This window comes from Chelmon rostratus, chromosome 1 (genome assembly GCF_017976325.1).
Source record: "Chelmon rostratus isolate fCheRos1 chromosome 1, fCheRos1.pri, whole genome shotgun sequence".
Taxonomy (NCBI): Eukaryota; Metazoa; Chordata; class Actinopteri; order Chaetodontiformes; family Chaetodontidae; genus Chelmon; species Chelmon rostratus.
Genome location: NC_055658.1, coordinates 1,518,581 through 1,536,686, shown reverse-complemented (window position 1 = coordinate 1,536,686; position 18,106 = coordinate 1,518,581). Strand labels below are relative to the sequence as shown.

Here is an 18,106-nt window from a genome sequence, read left to right as displayed (position 1 = left end):
TCTGCACCTCTAGATTCCGGTTTGTCAAAAGTGGTGCACAGTTTAGTCCACATTAACTTCTGCTGACTGTGTGAATGTGTAAAGAGTGTTGAAAAAATGAACTCCGACAGAGAAATGTGTGTTGAAATTGTAAAAAATAAATGTGATTACAGATGCATTTAACAAGTTTGGCTTTTTTTTAAAATGATAATAAAAAAGACTTCTGGGTAAAAATTCTCATTTGTAAAGACAAGTCTGGAGTATATTGTGGGAAAAAGTATCTTTTGGGTATTGGTACTGAATTTAGTATTATACCAAGCACTAGTAGTGGCTGCTCTCAGGCTAATCCCACACACTGTAGAAGAAAAAAAACACAGCACACTGTCAGTGTGGATGTTAGTGCATCTCCATTATGCCCCCAAAATGACAAAGAACATGCAGGTGAAATGCTGAGACCTGATGTCACTACTGAAATTCTGACTTTGTGAACAGCAGAACCAGAATGAGATTGTGATTCTCTCAGAGAGTGAACCTAAGAGTGAAGGGTGATGTTCCTTACGTCTTCTGCAGCTTTCTGCTCAGCGCCTCCAGGATTTCACATGATTGCCGGTGGTACTCTACAGCTGCATCGACCAGAGCTGACAGCTGGCTCACCTGCTCCACCTATTGGCCACAACGCCAATGCAAGCGTAAACACAACCACACCCACACACAGACAGTAACTCCTTTGAATAACTGTGGAAAATAACACATTATTATCACAAATATATTAATATGATAATGGGCAGAAATACAAATATAATACAAAAAAAATAAAACAAACTAGTATTGCGACATGTAAAATCATGTCTCAACCACATTTGTTATGTGCACAAATCTGAGGCCTAGCCCATCATACACAGTTTTTCTAACTGGGTTTTTATTCTCAAAAATAAATAAATAAATAAAAATCAAAAAAGCACTAAAGCTGTTCATATGAAAACACAGTCGAAACACTTTAAAGAGAACGCCAAACCAACAGGCAGTGATATAAGCCCATCCCTAACGCCATGCTGGCCAATCAGAGGCCTGAAAATAGCTATTACTGGTAGCTATCTGTAACTAGAGCTCCTACTGTGCATTCCCAGTCATCCAGGTCATGGTTATCACAGGAGGGTTGAATCTGAGCTGCTTTTAGAAACTTGAAAACTTGAAAAATAAACATGTTTACACTGTGGTATAAAAAATAATTTGTAGCTAATTCCCGCGTTCATGACAACTGCACGAGGGGTGAGTTTTTACAGAACTTACACATTGAAACTATTTAAAGGCTTGAAGTTATGTATAATTAAGGGCGTGGCTGCTTTAAGTGACAGCTAGCCATTGACACCAGTCACTCAGTTGTCCTCTTAGCTGTGTCTATGCTGTTTGTGCCTTCTTTAGAATTTTTTGTGCAATTATTGGACCAATTATTTGGACTGCTGTGCGGTTAACTGTATTAACCGATCATCCAAGATGTCTGTGCTCCAGTTTTTTGGGTTAGTGAAATTCTAAATTCGTTTAATTTATATATTAGCACCAATTAGCAGATATTGGTGTCCGTGCTCGCCATACCAAGCTTATTAGCTTAGCATGTTAAGTAGCTAATTAGCCAACTAATGATTTAGCCTTGGGTCTTCAAGCAAGACGCACAGCTGGTTTGTTTTGGATGTGTGCACATTCTTCTGTGTTTAAACTAGACTTCTATCAGAGCAGCAAATAAAAGGCACTCTCCCAATCCAAATATTATTATCATTATTCTGATTAGAAATATTATTTAAGTTATCATTACATGCCAAAACTGCACTTTGAGTTTCTGAATATCCTCAGCCTGGAAGAAGTTTTCCAAAAGGTCAGTTTTCAGTGACCTAACACTAAATTTGTGTGTGGATGAAAGGACATAATGCAGAGAAAGAGATGCATTTAAAAAAATACCATGTACTTGTAAACTAGGCCTGACGCGTAATGCTCAAATCTGAGGGAACTGCAGTATATATATAATATACATATTACAAACTTTGTCGCACTTGCACCAAAGAAACTTGATGAGTGTGTTCTGTTGAGCATGTGGTTAGATAATCAGAGCCGGATATTTATCAAGCATCTCGCAGGTGTTTACTTAGCGTTGATCTAAAGACACTTGTACCTCACAGCAAGACTTCAGTGTAACTTACGAAGCTTCCTACACTGACTTTCAGCAGAAGGAATACTCAGAGGACAGAGCAGAACGACACTGTTTTACAACAATCAGAGCTCCAAAGCATGAAATGCATGAAATGAATGAAAATGTTATAGGTAACTAAGCTTATCTAGGCTTTACATGCTAAAGTATGTACATTAAAAAAAAAAGTATAATCTTTAACTGGACTGAGGTGCATGACTTCACCTAGTGATCCAGTCACATCGCCTTGCATGCCTGTATTAGGGTGCTAAATTCATATTTTTCTAGACTTTCACATGTTTCTAGTTAAGGTTGACGTGTTTTAAATTGCCAGTTGCCATATGTTCAGGAATCCCTATCTTCATGTTGGGGTTCTATCTTCTCTTACATCATTCTCCAGGAAGTTGAACATGCTCCTCTCAGCCAGTTCTTTGCTCTCCTCAAACTTCTCCACAGCTTGCCGGATCTCCTCATCTGCAATCTTCCCCTGACGCTTCTTCTTATAGTCAAAGTCTAACCGGCGGCCCTCCAGCTTCTTCAAGTGATGCTGCAAATATGAACAGGAACATGTCAATATGATGTCACTCTTCTTCTTTGGTCATACATCTAAACATTTCTTATGGAAGTATATTTTATATACAGTATGCCTGTCTGTATTGGCAAATGCTTACAGACTGACATAACAATAAAAGTAACCATGCACTCTACTCTCACATCTTATATAAGCAGTATGCAGGAAAATGCTGATTTTTTATATTGTCCTGTTTTAAAATGTATAAGCTTATACATTCTGAAACATTAGGTTACATGCTGTTAATTCATTCTTTTTGCCAAATGCATGTGAGCTCTGTTTACAAAACTGAATTCATTTTCATCAAACAAAATCCAAATTCATATTATTGCTGTTCGTCACCAAAGTAGAATGACATTTTACCTGGTTTATGCGCTTTTCTGAGTTCATGGACTGAACTGACAACTCAGCAAACTGCTATGTTGATCCATGGGGCTAAAAGCACAAAAGTCAATTTGTTTGGGTTCTTTTACACTAACTAGTTTGATACAGTTCAGACAAACTCTGCTGGGTTTGCCCATTTGGTCCAGTTTGTTTCGGCTGCTGTGAAAGCTCTCAGTCAGCTCCTTTTGACTGCTCTGGTCCAGTTGTTTCCAAGCCTCCTACTTTGGGGAGACTCTAATAAATGTAAAGACATTTTGTTTTTTAATCACTATTTTTGTTTGTGTCTTTTGGGGACTTTTTGCCTTTATTTGATAGTGATAGAAAAGGGGGAAAAGAGTGGGGATGACATGCAGCATACATTACTTACTTTAATACTTCGGTACTGTGAGTCAATGTTGAATGCAAGACTTTCATATCTAGTAGCAGTATTTTATGGTGTGGAATTCATAGCTGGATCAAATTAACAGGTGCAGGCTGCGGTAATGTACCATGATCTCTTTGAGGTCCTTGTCCTGTACATTCTGAAGGGGGTCAATAAAGTTGAGTTTGACGTTTATGTCCAAGGAGTCCTTCACATCCGCCATCTGCCTCATGGCCTCACCCATATCCACCAGAGCGCAGCCTACAGGACAAATCACATCATTTCATTTAACATTGTCTTTTCAGAGGACACTGTAAAATAAAAAATGTGTGTGTGTGTGTGTGTGTGTGTGTGTGTGTGTCTGTGTGTATGAATGTATATACATATATACACACACAACTTCTGTTATTTTATTTAGCTAATTTAATGGTTTGCCTTTGAAGAAGGACTGAGAGCCACTACTCAGCTAACCCAGTAGTAGAAAAATGGCAGTAAGAGCAGAATGCAGAGCCAGAGCAGTTACACATTTAACTCTGTGAATTGAGGGTTTATTTCCACCAAACCTGAGCGACTGAACTGCGACGATGACAATGACTTAACAAGATAATTAATAATTTTGTGAGTTTATTTTGTTTGTTTATTAGACTAATAAATAAAATTTCCCAGCTGATGCTAAGGGGTGGAGGGCACTGCACACACACCTGAGCAAATTTATACATAGATTTTTGCACACACACAAAAACGCATACACACACATACTATAAGCCTGTTTCAAATAGAAAGGTCTTTAAGCGAGCATCAACAGTGATGTAAATACAGTGATGCATTTCTAAATACTCATAGTTGATGTACAAACCCAATTCAAAATTGCTGGCACAGAGTGTAAAATATATATGAAGTAGAAAGTGATCATTTACATTCTTTAATTGATTGCAAATTCCCAACTTTCTGCAGTCAGGGTTATATAGGACATCATGATGCTTTATACACCCATGCTGCACATCTTTGATTGTTTGTAAATGGGGAAATGCCTCTCTGCAGCCCTGGCCACTATTTTCTGTAATATGAGAATTAGTACCAAAGACAGAGTCCTCTCCCAGTTCATGGCCGTAGCGCAGCATGCAATCTCCCAGCAGGCCTTCAGTCTGAGGGTAGCCAGTGGTCTTCACCTGCCCCCGGATCTTAGACACTGTATTCAGCATGTTCAGTTTGGCTCGAGAAGCTACGGACAATGAATACTAGATTAATTTTGCAAGGCAGTGTTACAGTGGTAGATAAAAGAACAGCAAATTCTTTAACAATATAACCGATCCATCTGTTTTTACCTGGGTTAGGCTGGAGGTATTCTGTTGTTTTGGACAAGAGGTCAAACACTGACTTGTTGGTCACCTCAATTTTCTGATGGGATGAAGACAAGAACATTAAAAAAGATATTACAGTTACAGATATGTTACAGTTACAGATATGTCAACCATCCATTTTTGCCTTTGAGCAATCCTAATTAAGCTCACTGGACACATTATGCACTATGTCCTAAACATGCACATCAGGCTTCATTCAAATCTGATGAAGGAGATACAAATGGCACAACTATGAGAGTGCAATTATTGATCTGCTGCAGGCTTTGTGATGATGACACAATAAGACAGAGATCAGAAGAGAGAGATTTAATGCCTGTGGTCGACTACCAAGATTCAAGATTCAAGATTCAAGAGATTCAAGAGTCTTTATTGTCATTGCGCATGTCAATGAAATTTTCATTGCAACCCCCATGTTAGATGGTAAGAAAGATAAGAAGACTAGAAAGAATAAAATTAAGATAACTACAATAAAATAAAATAAACCAACATGCAATAAAAATATTCGTAAAGCAATTAAAAATATAACAGAATGAAAATATACTAAGGCAATAAAATATACTAAACAATAAACAATAAAATATGGAAGTGAAATGTGCAAACAGAATAAAATATACAAGCAGAATAAAATATACACAGTGATATGTACCAACAGAATAAAAAAAATACACAGTGATATGTACCGACAGAATAAAATATACCAGTGGACAATAAAATATGCCAATGAAAATGAAATGTGCCAATATACTAAAATGTATATAATTAGTTACGTATATGTGTGGACCTAAAAGTTAAGTACACAGAAGGTGCAGGTGGAGGTGGAGGTGTAAAGTGCGGTGTGCAGTGGTTCACAGTTCTCACAGTCTCTCACTGCAGTTCTTCTGAAGGAAGAACATGAAATGAAAATGAGAATTCTACAGGTTGAATTGGATATAAAGTTGGAAGAGAGAGCTATGATCCAAAAAATATACAGTAATGAGACAATTGTGATTAGCTGATATGCTATGCAAAAAAATTATATTTTGTCATTTGGCCAAAATGAGTGTAAGTATTTTAATCACCCCAATGGTTTAGTCACTCACTTAATTTTTCTGCACACTATTTTAATTTTGTACAGAAAGAACATTATCAAGCCTCAAGCTCATCAGCTTCTCATCTCCCTGCTTTCAGCTGTGAAATCATTTGAAGTGAAATTAAAGCTGTGGCAAGTGCAACTGAAAAGAGGAAACACTGCATTTTCCTGCTCTGCAAGAACAAAAGCTGCTACGACATCTGAGTGCCGAGTGTGAAAGCTCCTTCAGGCATTTGGTGAGAGGTTTCAGGACATGAAAAGTAAACAATAGGGATGGAACATATTTGCCACATGCTTGTGGAACCAGCTGATGTGCCTGACAACCAACATGAAAGCATTACGATGCAAAGCAATTAACTTCTAGCAGTTGTTTTCAGAACTGCATCTTCAAAAGAAGTCAAAGACTGACTGACCCAAACCTGGAAAAACAGTTGCCAGTAGCATCAGTATCACTACAGCAGACGCCTCAAGAGAAGCAGTTCCAGCCATCACAGAGGTTAGTGTTAGTGTAAAATAATTTAGTATGGGCCCTGACACAATTGTTGACCCCTCCACTATGAAGCATGACTTGCAGATAACACTGGACTGATGATTCAAGTCACATTGATGTTTAGGAGGTAGCCCAACACACAGACACAGGACTGAACCCAAACTCCAGCCAGGTAATTGTGATCTTTCACTCTGCTTGTTGGTGACAGCAGAATTCTGAAAATCTGGGAAATCAATGACCATCACCAACATTCCTCCTCTTCACAAGTGTTTAAACAGATGAAGAGTTCAAAAGGACTTTCACATAAGAAGCTTTTCTCTCTCTCTTGCACTATAAGAAATCAATCGAGACCTACCACGTGTGACACTGAGCATCCATCAAAAGAACATGATTAGTGCTGAGCAGACAGCTGCACTGAACTCACCCTCTCCATCTCCATGAAGTCTTCATCCAGCTTCGTCCCCTCTGCCCCACTGATCTTTTCACTGAGCAGCTGCAGAGAGATCAGAGAGAGGATTATGAAGGACTGAAAAATTAAAAACTATGTGATGATGATAAGCTTAAACAACGGAACTGTTAAATTAGACCAAATATAAACTGTTCCCAGGTGTGAGCTGCATCACCAGGGCAACGATAAATTCCTTTTTTATAGCTGGTGCTTAGCAGCCTGTGTAGACAAGTGATTTTTTATTATACATATACCTTTATCTGTGTAGCCTTACTAGAATAAACCAAAGAAGACAAAACTCTCAATTGACTAATAGTCGACACACATACACGCACACGCACACGCGCGCACGCGCGCGCACACACACACACACACACACACACACACACACACACTGTGGTTTTTAACTTTCTCCCATGGAGAGTTTGTATTGTATTCACATGTCTGAACAGCATTCTGTGAGTCAGTGCATGATACTACCAGTCCACTCTGAAAGAAAGCTCTGCGACTGCATGACACATTGTGAATGATGCAATGTGCTACTTGAAAGAGAAGATGACTCAATTACTCAGCAGTTTCTCTTGAGAAATTCACACTATAACGAGTGTGAGAGAGAGATGTGCATATGTGGCTTGAATTTAGCTGTTTGGGTTCATGACTGTTTTGGTAAATAAACTGGTTTTACACCACAACACTTGAGCAGTTCAGTGACCTTGCATGGATTCAAAATGTGTGTCAAACAGAGGAATGGGACTTTGACACCATTCCCCTGCAGATTTAAAGAGGATTAAAATTCTGTGTGCACAAATAGTCGACTAATACTGAAAGATTTGGGGCAGTTGGCCAGTTAGGAAGAAAACTTCAGTCATTTCAGTCACTCAGTTCATGTTTTCTGACTGTAAAATAAGCCCCATTATGCTTTAGTGTTGTTTACTTTCATGTGATGTCATTAGATCATTTGCTTTCAAAATTTTCTACTTTCTACTATCAACACTACACTAAGAGTGTAAGCAGAGACCATTCAAGATAAAGTTCACTTCTTACTAAAATTAATAACTCGATGCTCAGCAACAAAGCAACAGTCACTCAGACATTCAAAGTGGTAGTCCAGCTCACTCTCTCATTATACAAAACAAAACTACACGGTCTTCCTTTCAGAGCAGGTTAGTAAACTGGCTGAAAGTAAAATCTACCGGTGGTGATGATAAGTGCTCCAGCAGACACAGCCCAGCTAAAAGTCATCCAGTTAGCAGCTCTGCAAACAGCACAACATTTAGCAGAGAGATATGAAGTGAGGACCTGGAGATTGACCCAGAATAGAAACGAGATTTGAGCCATCATGACTGCTGCTGTACATCCCAGAGTCAACAGGAACATTAGGTTCTTCTATAAAATATTAGGATTCATATAACTGAAGAAAGCATAATAACTAAGATTCCAAAGTCAATGGGAAACTTAACCCAAAGCACCTTGAACATGATCGATGCAGTCTACGTCACAACTCACACCTTTCCCTTTCAACTCACACTGACACAACTACTACACGCTGGGATGAGAGTGACTTACTCTGTGATAGAGAGTATCAACTCATAAAAATCTGTTAACCTGCACAAAGCAACTCAAGCAATATATATATATTTTTTTCAATCTTAGTTGTGTTAAAAAAATGCTGTAATGAATCTCTGTCCATTATACAAAGCACAATAAATTGCCAGTGTTTGAAAGGTGCTTTATACCATTTGCCTATTTTTCTAACCAGCAGTCCAAATAATACTCATTTTACATTGGGATGAAAGAGGAAAGCAGTCAACCTCTCACAAGGCTCAAAATGGCTTTAATCACTTATGAAAAAATATGCAGCCTCTACTTGTATTTTATGGTTTCTTGATCATTTCTATGATTTTACTTCTGTTGCTAATACTGTGGTCCTGAACAGCAGGGGAGCTCCATTAACACCTCTGAACATCTGAGGTCATGTGATTCAGAGTCATATAAATGCTGTTGTAACATGTTCCTAGTCAATAAACACATAGATGTCAACACTGAAAAAAGGGAAATTTCCCAGCACCCTGCTCTGGGTCGTCCCACCACCCTTACCACTGGCCACATACCTCTTACATTTAGACAAAACCATTTGTACAGTGGCTTTTTGATTGTGAAGATTTACTGAGATTAAAAACTGAACTGAGTTACATGATGTTCAATTTAATTTTCATTTAGGTTTAATGTATGTAGCTCCAAAATACAACAGAAGTTGTCTCAGCACACTTTCCATATAGAGCAGGTCAGGACCCTCTTAACCTACAGAGACTCAACAATTCTCCCATGAGCAAGCACTTCCTACATCAAAGCGAGACAGGGGCAGGCAGCTAGATCACTAGGACAATGCTTCAGGGTCAGATGCATTAGTACAAGCTGCAGCAGCAGGTGGCAGCAAATGACTGGTGCTGGTCCTGCTTTTAATCTGCATCCTGTACTGACACCATCTAATCTCCATGTTTGACCTGCAGTTATCCTGAGCAGTGAACTGAGAGTGAACACGCCGCTCAACAATCACTCTGAAAGTAAAACTGGTCCAATCAACAGGGGCTTTGACGTGAAGGGACTCTCCGGCAGGCTACGGTCTTCACCATCAGGATGTTAGTTCCAGCGCTGCAAGTTCATTTCCAGTCATTTTTTGATTGTGTGACTGAGTCGATAGATGTGCGTGTGTTCCTGCACTCTGAACACAGGTCTTTACAGATGGGCCTGGGAGAGAGGGGAAGCCCACACTCTGCGTATTCCTTCCTTTGTAGAGAGAGCACATACACATGCACGCACACAAAGCAACACGTCTTTGTCTTTTCACTCAGCCTGAACAAATATGGTGAACTAAGATGTGACGTTAAGGCTACTAACTCTGGCCTACAGTACAAGAAAAACACTGTATTTCCATGTACGTGAGACATGAAGTTTTCAGTGATAGATTTAAATGGTGATAGCTCATGCTTATTGCATGACTGAAGGGGAAAAAAGAATGAGAGACACATTCAGAAACGTAGCACAATTGAATTTCTGATATGTGGTTTTGAGAGATTAAGATGTGAAGTATTATTGCTTGCAGAAATTATGGACTACATGGCGGTCATTTTCCTCTGATGTCACACTCGGGCTGAGAAGCTCAACTGCTGTTATTGAAAGGATAACGTCGTACTACTGTGTTCCAGGTCGCAAGTTGTATAACTGTAGGGAATCAAACAAACAAAACATAAGTAAACCGCTTTCTGATTGATCAGCAACTGAAGAGACCATGAATAGTTCAAATCTGGAGGGACACTGGGCCATATTTCCAGGCAAAATAACACATTTAAAGGATAACTTTCGTTTTTTACAACCTGGACTTTATTTGTAGCATTAATTACGACCATTTAGACACCCAGACAACTTTGGTGGCATTTGGAGTCGTTTTGAAGAAATTAGCCACAGAAGAGCGGCGCGTATATCCGTATAATGCGAGTAATTGGGGCACCCGTGCGTAGCCTCTATAAACGCATAATCTGCGGCGAAACTCGTTCATATTCCAATATTTTGTTATGATATGCTGGCGCTATTCCCCTCTGAGCCCGTGGTGGCATGTTATCAACATCCAGCGTCTCTAGACAACTACTTCTGACGTGGATGACGTCATTTTGAACGCCACGCGCTGCGAGCAACCAGCCACAACACAGCTAACTCTGCGGCGGTCGGCTAGTTTAGCTGTAGTTTGCGACTGTTATTTTTCACAAAATGGATGAATATTTTTCCGACTCTGAGGTGGTGGACGATGACTTTGTTTACGATGGACGTCCTTACCATTTGAGCCAGAGTACACGGACGAGGAGCTGGTTGAAAGGAGGACGAGGAGGCAGAGAGAGGAACAGCTGGTCAAACAACAACAAACGGCTGCGCGTCCACGAGTAGACGGTAACTGGTGGTGTTCTTGTGGACAATGTTCATCGATGACAACAGAGGAGGAATGCCTCTGTTGGTCAGAGTGGGACTTGGGCCAGGAGATACGCGTCTGGATGTGTCAATAAATGTCTGTGTCACAACACTGGAGGATTTCCGCGCAATGATAAACTTCTGGCAAACAAAACCAAGGCAAATAAACAATCTATACATGTGTGTAAGCTACTTACTCAATCGGAAGTTGCCCACTTGGTCCTGCAGGCTTTGGCTGGGTCTTCAAGTTCACTTTAGGGACACGAAAAAACGTCTCCACCACAGCCCGGTTTGTCATAGCGCGGAAATCCTTCAGTGTTGTGATACAGACGTTTATTGACACATCCTCCTCTGTTGTCATCGATGAACATATCCTCCTCTGTTGTCATCGATGAACATATCCTCCTCTGTTGTCATCGATGAACATATCCTCCTCTGTTGTCATCGATGAACATTGTCCACAAGAACACCACCAGTTACCGTCTACTCGTGGACGCGCAGCCGTTTGTTGTTGTTTGGCCAGCTGTTCCTCTTTCTGCCTCCGCGTCCTCCTTTCAACGAGCTCCTCGTCCGTGCACTCTGGCTCAAATGGTAAGGACGTCCATCGTAAACAAAGTCATCGTCCACCACCTCAGAGTCGGAAAAATATTCATCCATTTTGTGAAAAATAACAGTCGCAAACTACAGCTAAACTAGCCGACCGCCGCAGAGTTAGCTGTGTTGTGGCTGGTTGCTCGCAGCGCTCGAAAATGACATCATCCACGTCAGAAGTAGTTGTCTAGAGACACTGGATGTTGATAACATGCCACCACGGGCTCAGAGGGGAATAGCGCCAGCATATCATAACAAAATATTGGAATATGAACGAGTTTCGCCGCAGATTATGCGTTTATAGAGGCTACGCACGGGTGCCCCAATTACTCGCATTATACGGATATACGCGCCGCTCTTCTGTGGCTAATTTCTTCAAAACGACTCCACCAAAGTTGTCTGGGTGTCTAAATGGTCGTATTTAATGCTACAAATAAAGTCCAGGTTGTAAAAAATGAAAGTTATCCTTTAATAACCCATTAGCTACCATTAGCATTCATCCACTCCTTGCTAACATTACTATTTGTTGGTGTTACAGAGGTTTCGCTGGGGGTCCCCCGTGTTTCTACAGTAGACAAGAATGGACAAGAACCTAACACTGGCTCTGGAGGGCACCTTTCACATTTTTCATGAGTTTCATGGCCACCTACACACTTGGAGAGGATGGGTGGGGCAAAGGGTGTTTAGTTGGTTGTCTCACTGCTGGATGCCACCAAATTGTCCACACTGGTCCTTTGAGTCACAAAAGTTACGTGCTCACTGGAACACATATTTCCTGTGATGTTCATACAGACTACATTCACCACAAAAGTGTGTTCCTCTTTGGCAGTGAGTGTGAGTGGTATGAAGAGGCTGGCTTCATTACATTATTCTACGTTACACCCCAAGTGTGACAACATCCAGGGTGTTTCACTTTCACGCTTTTAAAAGACCAGACGACAACTGCGGGATCTTGCTACTTATTTGCATACTGTAAAAAATGCATATTAACTTAATTAGGTTTAAGTTACGGTATGCAGATTTTTTTTTTCTTAGGTTAATCTTTGAGCGAGGATTACTTGGAGGAGTTTCAGTCAGTGGGAGGGCAAAGCGACCACCACTGCGGCTGCATGTGGATGAATCGTGGAGCCTCTTTGAATGCACCAGTTTCTCCATTCCAATTCCAAATAGGATTGAAAAGGCTTGCCTAGAAAAAATGGCTTGAAACAGTCCAAAAACTCAGCAAATCTGATTAGGGAAGATGATTCAAGAGGGTTGGGGCTAAAACAGCACAGGCGTGGTCATCGTTGTTTTTGCAGTTCAAACAGGGGATGGATAAAAGGTTGGGATTAGAGGAATGGGGTCGAAAAGTGGAATATGGAATGAAGGGATCAGAAATGTACCCGGGGCTGGGTCATGCAGAGTGTTATAAGTAATCAGTACAGGAAGCCAATGGAGGAAAGTGAGAACAGGGGAAATGTGGGACTGTTTGCTGGTTCTTGTTAATAGCCCAGCAATTCATTTTGAACTAACTGTAAACACTTTAGATCATCTTGATTGAAACTCTTGGAGAGGAGCTTGCAATAATCAAGGCAGGAGAAAGTTAAAGTGTGGATTAATCATCTCAAGATCTGTAGAGGATACATCTGATATTTGAGTGAAATGGACCAATAAACTGATTAACTGCAGAAAACAAGATATGAGGACCAGCTAAAAGAATCTCTGTTTTATCAGGGTTTAGGTAGAGACTTCCATTCTTTAGTGGCAGCTAACCTATCACAGGGGGAGGACAGTTGATTCAGGTTATTGGGATGGACCTCAGGCCATCGAGATGGTGACAAAAAAGTAACTTAGATAAGGCACAAATGACAAGGACAGAGGCATTTACAAGCTCCATAATAGTGCTACACAGTAACCTTGAGCTGTGTTTATCACTATTAATCATGCCAGAAAAGTAGGCGGCCGGTGCATCTTTAATATTCTGGTTCAGTTTAAACTATACCTCCTTCATATGGAAGTAATACACTTCAAGTCAGATTTTTCTCATCTTCATTTGGCCTTCCTATATTCTCTCCTTTGCTGTCTGATCCAAGGGGTTGTATTAATAACTGGGACAACCCCGAAAGTGTTTGGAGGGTAAAAGTCACGTGCTGATGTACACAAATCATCAATATTAGCAAAGTGATGAGGGCGATTCGGCAATCTAGAGAGTTTGAAAATGTGGCTGCAGACTGCTCGTTCAAGATGTGACTGGATTAAATGTTTCTGGGTTATTGTAGCAGGTAGTAAAGGTGCACCAATGGTAATACATTTGTACTGTAATAAGTCAATCTTATTCACGAAATTCAGAGACATGCTCTTGAAGAGTTATGTGTGGGACCAGAGACTACTGCACAAGGGTAAAATATTTAGAACTGTTTAATAATCTGTGGCAAATGAGTTAGGATTGTCTGCGTGAATGTTAGTCACCAATGACAACTGCCTTATCAAATTTGTGCACAAGAGATGGCAGTAACTCGGAGAATTCATTGAGAAAACTCATATTTGAGTAGGGGGACAATAAATGATTTTAAAAAAGTTACAATTTCATAACTGATAAAAGTACTTAAACTAATAGGACTAAAGGTGAGATGATTGTTTAAAACAGCTGCAATACTCCCACCATGGCCAGTTAACCAGGATGCATTCAGGTAATTGTAACTGGGTGGGCTGATCTCCATTGGGGGGAGCCCTTCCCAGGTTTAGGTCAGGTCTCAGTAAACGGAAATCTAGGTTATGGGATATAATTAGATAATTGAGGATGAGAGATTAGAATCAGACTGAGAGTTTAATGGAGCAAAGACAATTGGAATCAGGGTTTTAGCTTTTTTGTTGTTGTAATTGTATTAATTTATTCAATCATTCAAATTTATATCCAAAATTCTTAACAAAATTACATCATGGCAGCCATTTTTCATGCAGGAAGAAAAAAAATAATACTAATAATAGTTCATCTTAAATATTATATTATGGCAATATAACTGTTACTATCTACATAAGGTGAAGTATTTTGGTATGAAAACCCATAGTTTTTAAATTATCTAAGTATGGTGTATCATAAACACCTGTCTGGCATTTGCAACAAACAGAAGGACATTCAGCGAGTTATGAGAAGGGGGAGATTATTTTTAAGTGCACAATAGACTTCTACCAATTACAACAGCAATGTGCCAGACAAGCAAGCGGCTCAGTCTCACACACATGCACTGCAACCTCTGCTGGAACTTCATTCACTGCACAGAGCGTGGTGAGCTGTTGATCTGAGGCAGACAGCAGAGCAGGGCAGGGCAGGCAGGAGAAACATGGAGACAAATGAGGATCAGGACATAGCAGGCAAACCAAGGACCATTTGGTTGTCGTAGCACATGCTACATATATGTATGTTTTATTGGAGGACCATATAAAAGCAAAGGCAGCAGATAGCAGGCTGGTATACACTCTACACATACACATGGAGTTGCCTGGAGGATTAGACAAATCATTATAACAAGAAATGAAATAAACCATTAGGTCCTTCACTTCTCACGTTAATACTGAGATAAAGCCATTTTCCTTGCAAAGCTCATTGAACAATATGACAGGCATTACAAGAGATCTGACTTAAGAATTCAAGCCAAAGAAGAAAGGTTGGATTTAAAAGAAGCAAGGTTAATTTAATGTTTTGCATGGTGTTAATACTGGTTCACACCTATTAATGTGGAGATAATGTTTTGCGCAGCCTTTTCTCTCAGCCTCACAGTGACGTGGATTTTGTCAGAAATGAGTCTGGACAAGTTAAGAGGGATTCCACAGTGGATGGTCTGCACTGTGTGTCTCCAAGGTACGGAAAAAGGGTGCAGAAGGTCATAAGAAAGTGAAAAACAAGAGTGTGATGCTCTGCCTGTTTGGTGCTCTGTGACTCACTGTCACTGTGTCACAGAGCACACCTTCTCAGCTAAGATATGCTATTGATTGGAGGGAAAGTGACATGAAGTCAAATCACAAGCACTGTGCAATCTCTCGAGGAGGTGAATCACCGGCCTGCACACACATGAACAAGAATTCTTTTGTTGTGGGTTTAAAAGAACCATATTGTTTTAGTGTGTCTCCCTAAGGAGCTGGCCTTTGCAGAGGCAAAGTGGAGGGGACGAACTGCCCTAACTAATGCTGTGAGAGAGAGGAGTGAGTAGTGGATATCAAAACGGTACGCTAATTATTTTTTACTTCAAAATTTGACAGGAGAGTCAGACACATACCAAATGAGTTCTTCAAAGGACAAAAATATTGAGAGACTATTATAACAAGTAGTCCCAGCTGGATTGAGCTCTGACCTTCCTGCTGTTTTGAGCAAGAGTCTGTTTTTTCATTGGTGGGTGGGGTGAGTTGGAAATTGGAGCCACCCAATGCTTTCCAGCTTGGATAAGCAAATAAGTTTAACAATATTTTGGAACAGTTTTACAGTTGGTCTGTACACTACAACCCTGTTTCTAAAAAAAGTTGGGACAAAAGTTGTTTAAAATTCAAATAGAAACAGAATGTGATGATTTACAAATCACCCCATATTTCATTGAAAATAGCACAAAGACAGCATATCAAATGATGAAACTGAGAAATTCCATTACTTTTGAAAATTCTATTGTCGTTTAGAATCAGAGGTTAGCAACACGTTTCAAAAAAGTCGGGACAGTGTCATGTTTACCACTCAGCTGCATCACATCTTTTAACAACACTCTGTAAGCATTTGAGAACTGAGGAGAATGCTTTCCAATTCTTACTTGATGCACGAGTTCAGCTGCTCAACAGTTCAGGGTCTCCTTTGTTGTATTTTCCGTGACATAATGTACCAAACATTTTCAATGGAGCCATGCTCCTGAGCCCATGCTGTGGTGTCCATTACAGACGCGTGTGTGTTTTCAATGCAGTGCCATCTGAGGGCCCGAACAGCACGGCCATCCAGTGTTGGTTTTCGGCCTTGTCCCTTGTGTACAGAGATTTCTTCAGATTCTCTGATTCTTTTAATGATATTGTGTACTGTAGACCAGTGGTCCCCAACCCCCGGGTCACGGACTGGTACCGGTCTGTGGATCAATTGGTGCCGGGCGGCATAAGCAATAATTAACTATTTCTGTTTTATTTATTAACTGAGTCTGAACGATCTTTTATTTTTGAAAAATCTTTTATTTTGAAAAATGACAGGATTCTCTCGGTTACATCTCGGTCACTTGAACGCTCAAATTTAACCCAAAGCTAGCAAAATGAGTTAAAAACAGACGTGTTTAGAAAGTTTCTTTGTGAAGGGGAAAAGGCCCAGTGAAGAGACAGAAGAGCAACGACTTCCAAGAAAAAGAAAGCTTTTAGCAGACAACACCAGGAGACCAACTTGAAATATGGATGATTCCCACACACCGAGCCGATCTGCATCAAATGACCGGCTCTCTAATGAGGCAATGAAGCCTTCAAAACTACTTCACCACTTGGAGACCAAGCACCCTGGATTAAAAGACAATGTTGTTGGAAGTTACGAGGAAGCTGCTAATAAAGTTGCATGTGAGTACACAGTGGATTTCTGTTTATTATTATATTTACAATACAAACAATCTACGGTACGATTGTCAAGCGTTGACCAGTCCCTAGGATAAAAAGGTTGCGGACCACTGCTGTAGACAATGAAATCCCCAAATTTTTTGCAGTTTTACATTGTAGCCCTCTATCTGCATGACACAGCAAGAGCAAAACCCATTTTTCATGTGCTAAAACATTTGTCACTGTAATGACGTATTGTGAAATCCACAATCAAGGTAGAATACACCACAAGTGACTGTGGCAAACCAGTATACCGCCCAGCCAGACATACGGTATGTAGTAAATGTTCACATCTCCACTGCAGTGTAAAATACAGTACTGTGGGTTAAAACAATGCTTGGCAACAAAGCACACACAGGAAAAAGGGCTGATGAGGGGCTGAACCATACAGTAATTGTGCAAAAAAAAAAAAAAAAGACAAATAATGAGGTCCCGCATTGAATGGTAAATCTATTGCTCTGAGCCACGCCTGTCATATTTCACACAGACTGATGGAGCTTTACCTTTCATTTCTTTGGGGCAAATTTCTTTAAAGCAGCAGAGACTACACCTAGGACACACTAAGATTACACATGGTAGGTATATTCACCAAAACTGCTATAAATTTAATTCCATTTAAATAAATGGAAAATTGTACGTTACATACTGTAGCTCAGCACTGTGTGTGTCAACAAACCCTCACTAAAGACAGCTGCTCTTCATCGATTTGATAGGGTCAGTGAATGGCAGACAGCTGACAGTGCAGTCGGCTCAATAATATACAGGACACTTGTCAAAATAGGGTTCAGGGAGCAATCAGGATCCATGAAAGGGCTGTATGAGTTTTGCGACTGAGTGATGAATAGTAGTTCGTGTTACGCTACTAGGTATGTACGCGATTAGTTGACTTAGTTGATTTCTCCTTTGTATGATTATCGCGCTTGTTTCAGTTAAAATTATGTATTGATATCTTCTCTTAAGTTTAACTTGTCTTTAAGAAAGACTAATTTTAATATTTGGTTACTGATAACTTCACATCCTGTTAAGTCGGTTCTGGTTAGCTCATTTCTGTTCACTCCCCGGCTGTTCCGAAAAACAAGGCAGACATGTTGTGCATGCTCTGAATATATTCCGCTTCCATTTACTAAAAAGCA

The 18,106-nt window shown here is 40.1% G+C and overlaps 1 protein-coding gene across 3 annotated transcripts in view; it reads right to left on the bottom strand.

Moving 5' to 3' along the window:
* The window catches only part of sh3gl3a (SH3-domain GRB2-like 3a), a 42,781-nt gene that overhangs the window by 7,382 nt on the left and 17,293 nt on the right, over positions 1-18,106 (bottom strand). For all 3 annotated transcript variants that reach the window (XM_041935525.1, XM_041935542.1, XM_041935533.1), the window contains exons 2-7: positions 6,819-6,887; positions 4,800-4,872; positions 4,553-4,696; positions 3,602-3,735; positions 2,547-2,705; positions 539-642 (exon numbers count right to left, since the gene is read on the bottom strand). In XM_041935525.1, coding sequence (XP_041791459.1) covers positions 539-642; positions 2,547-2,705; positions 3,602-3,735; positions 4,553-4,696; positions 4,800-4,872; positions 6,819-6,887 — 683 coding nt within the window. The remainder of the gene's footprint in view (positions 1-538; positions 643-2,546; positions 2,706-3,601; positions 3,736-4,552; positions 4,697-4,799; positions 4,873-6,818; positions 6,888-18,106) is intronic.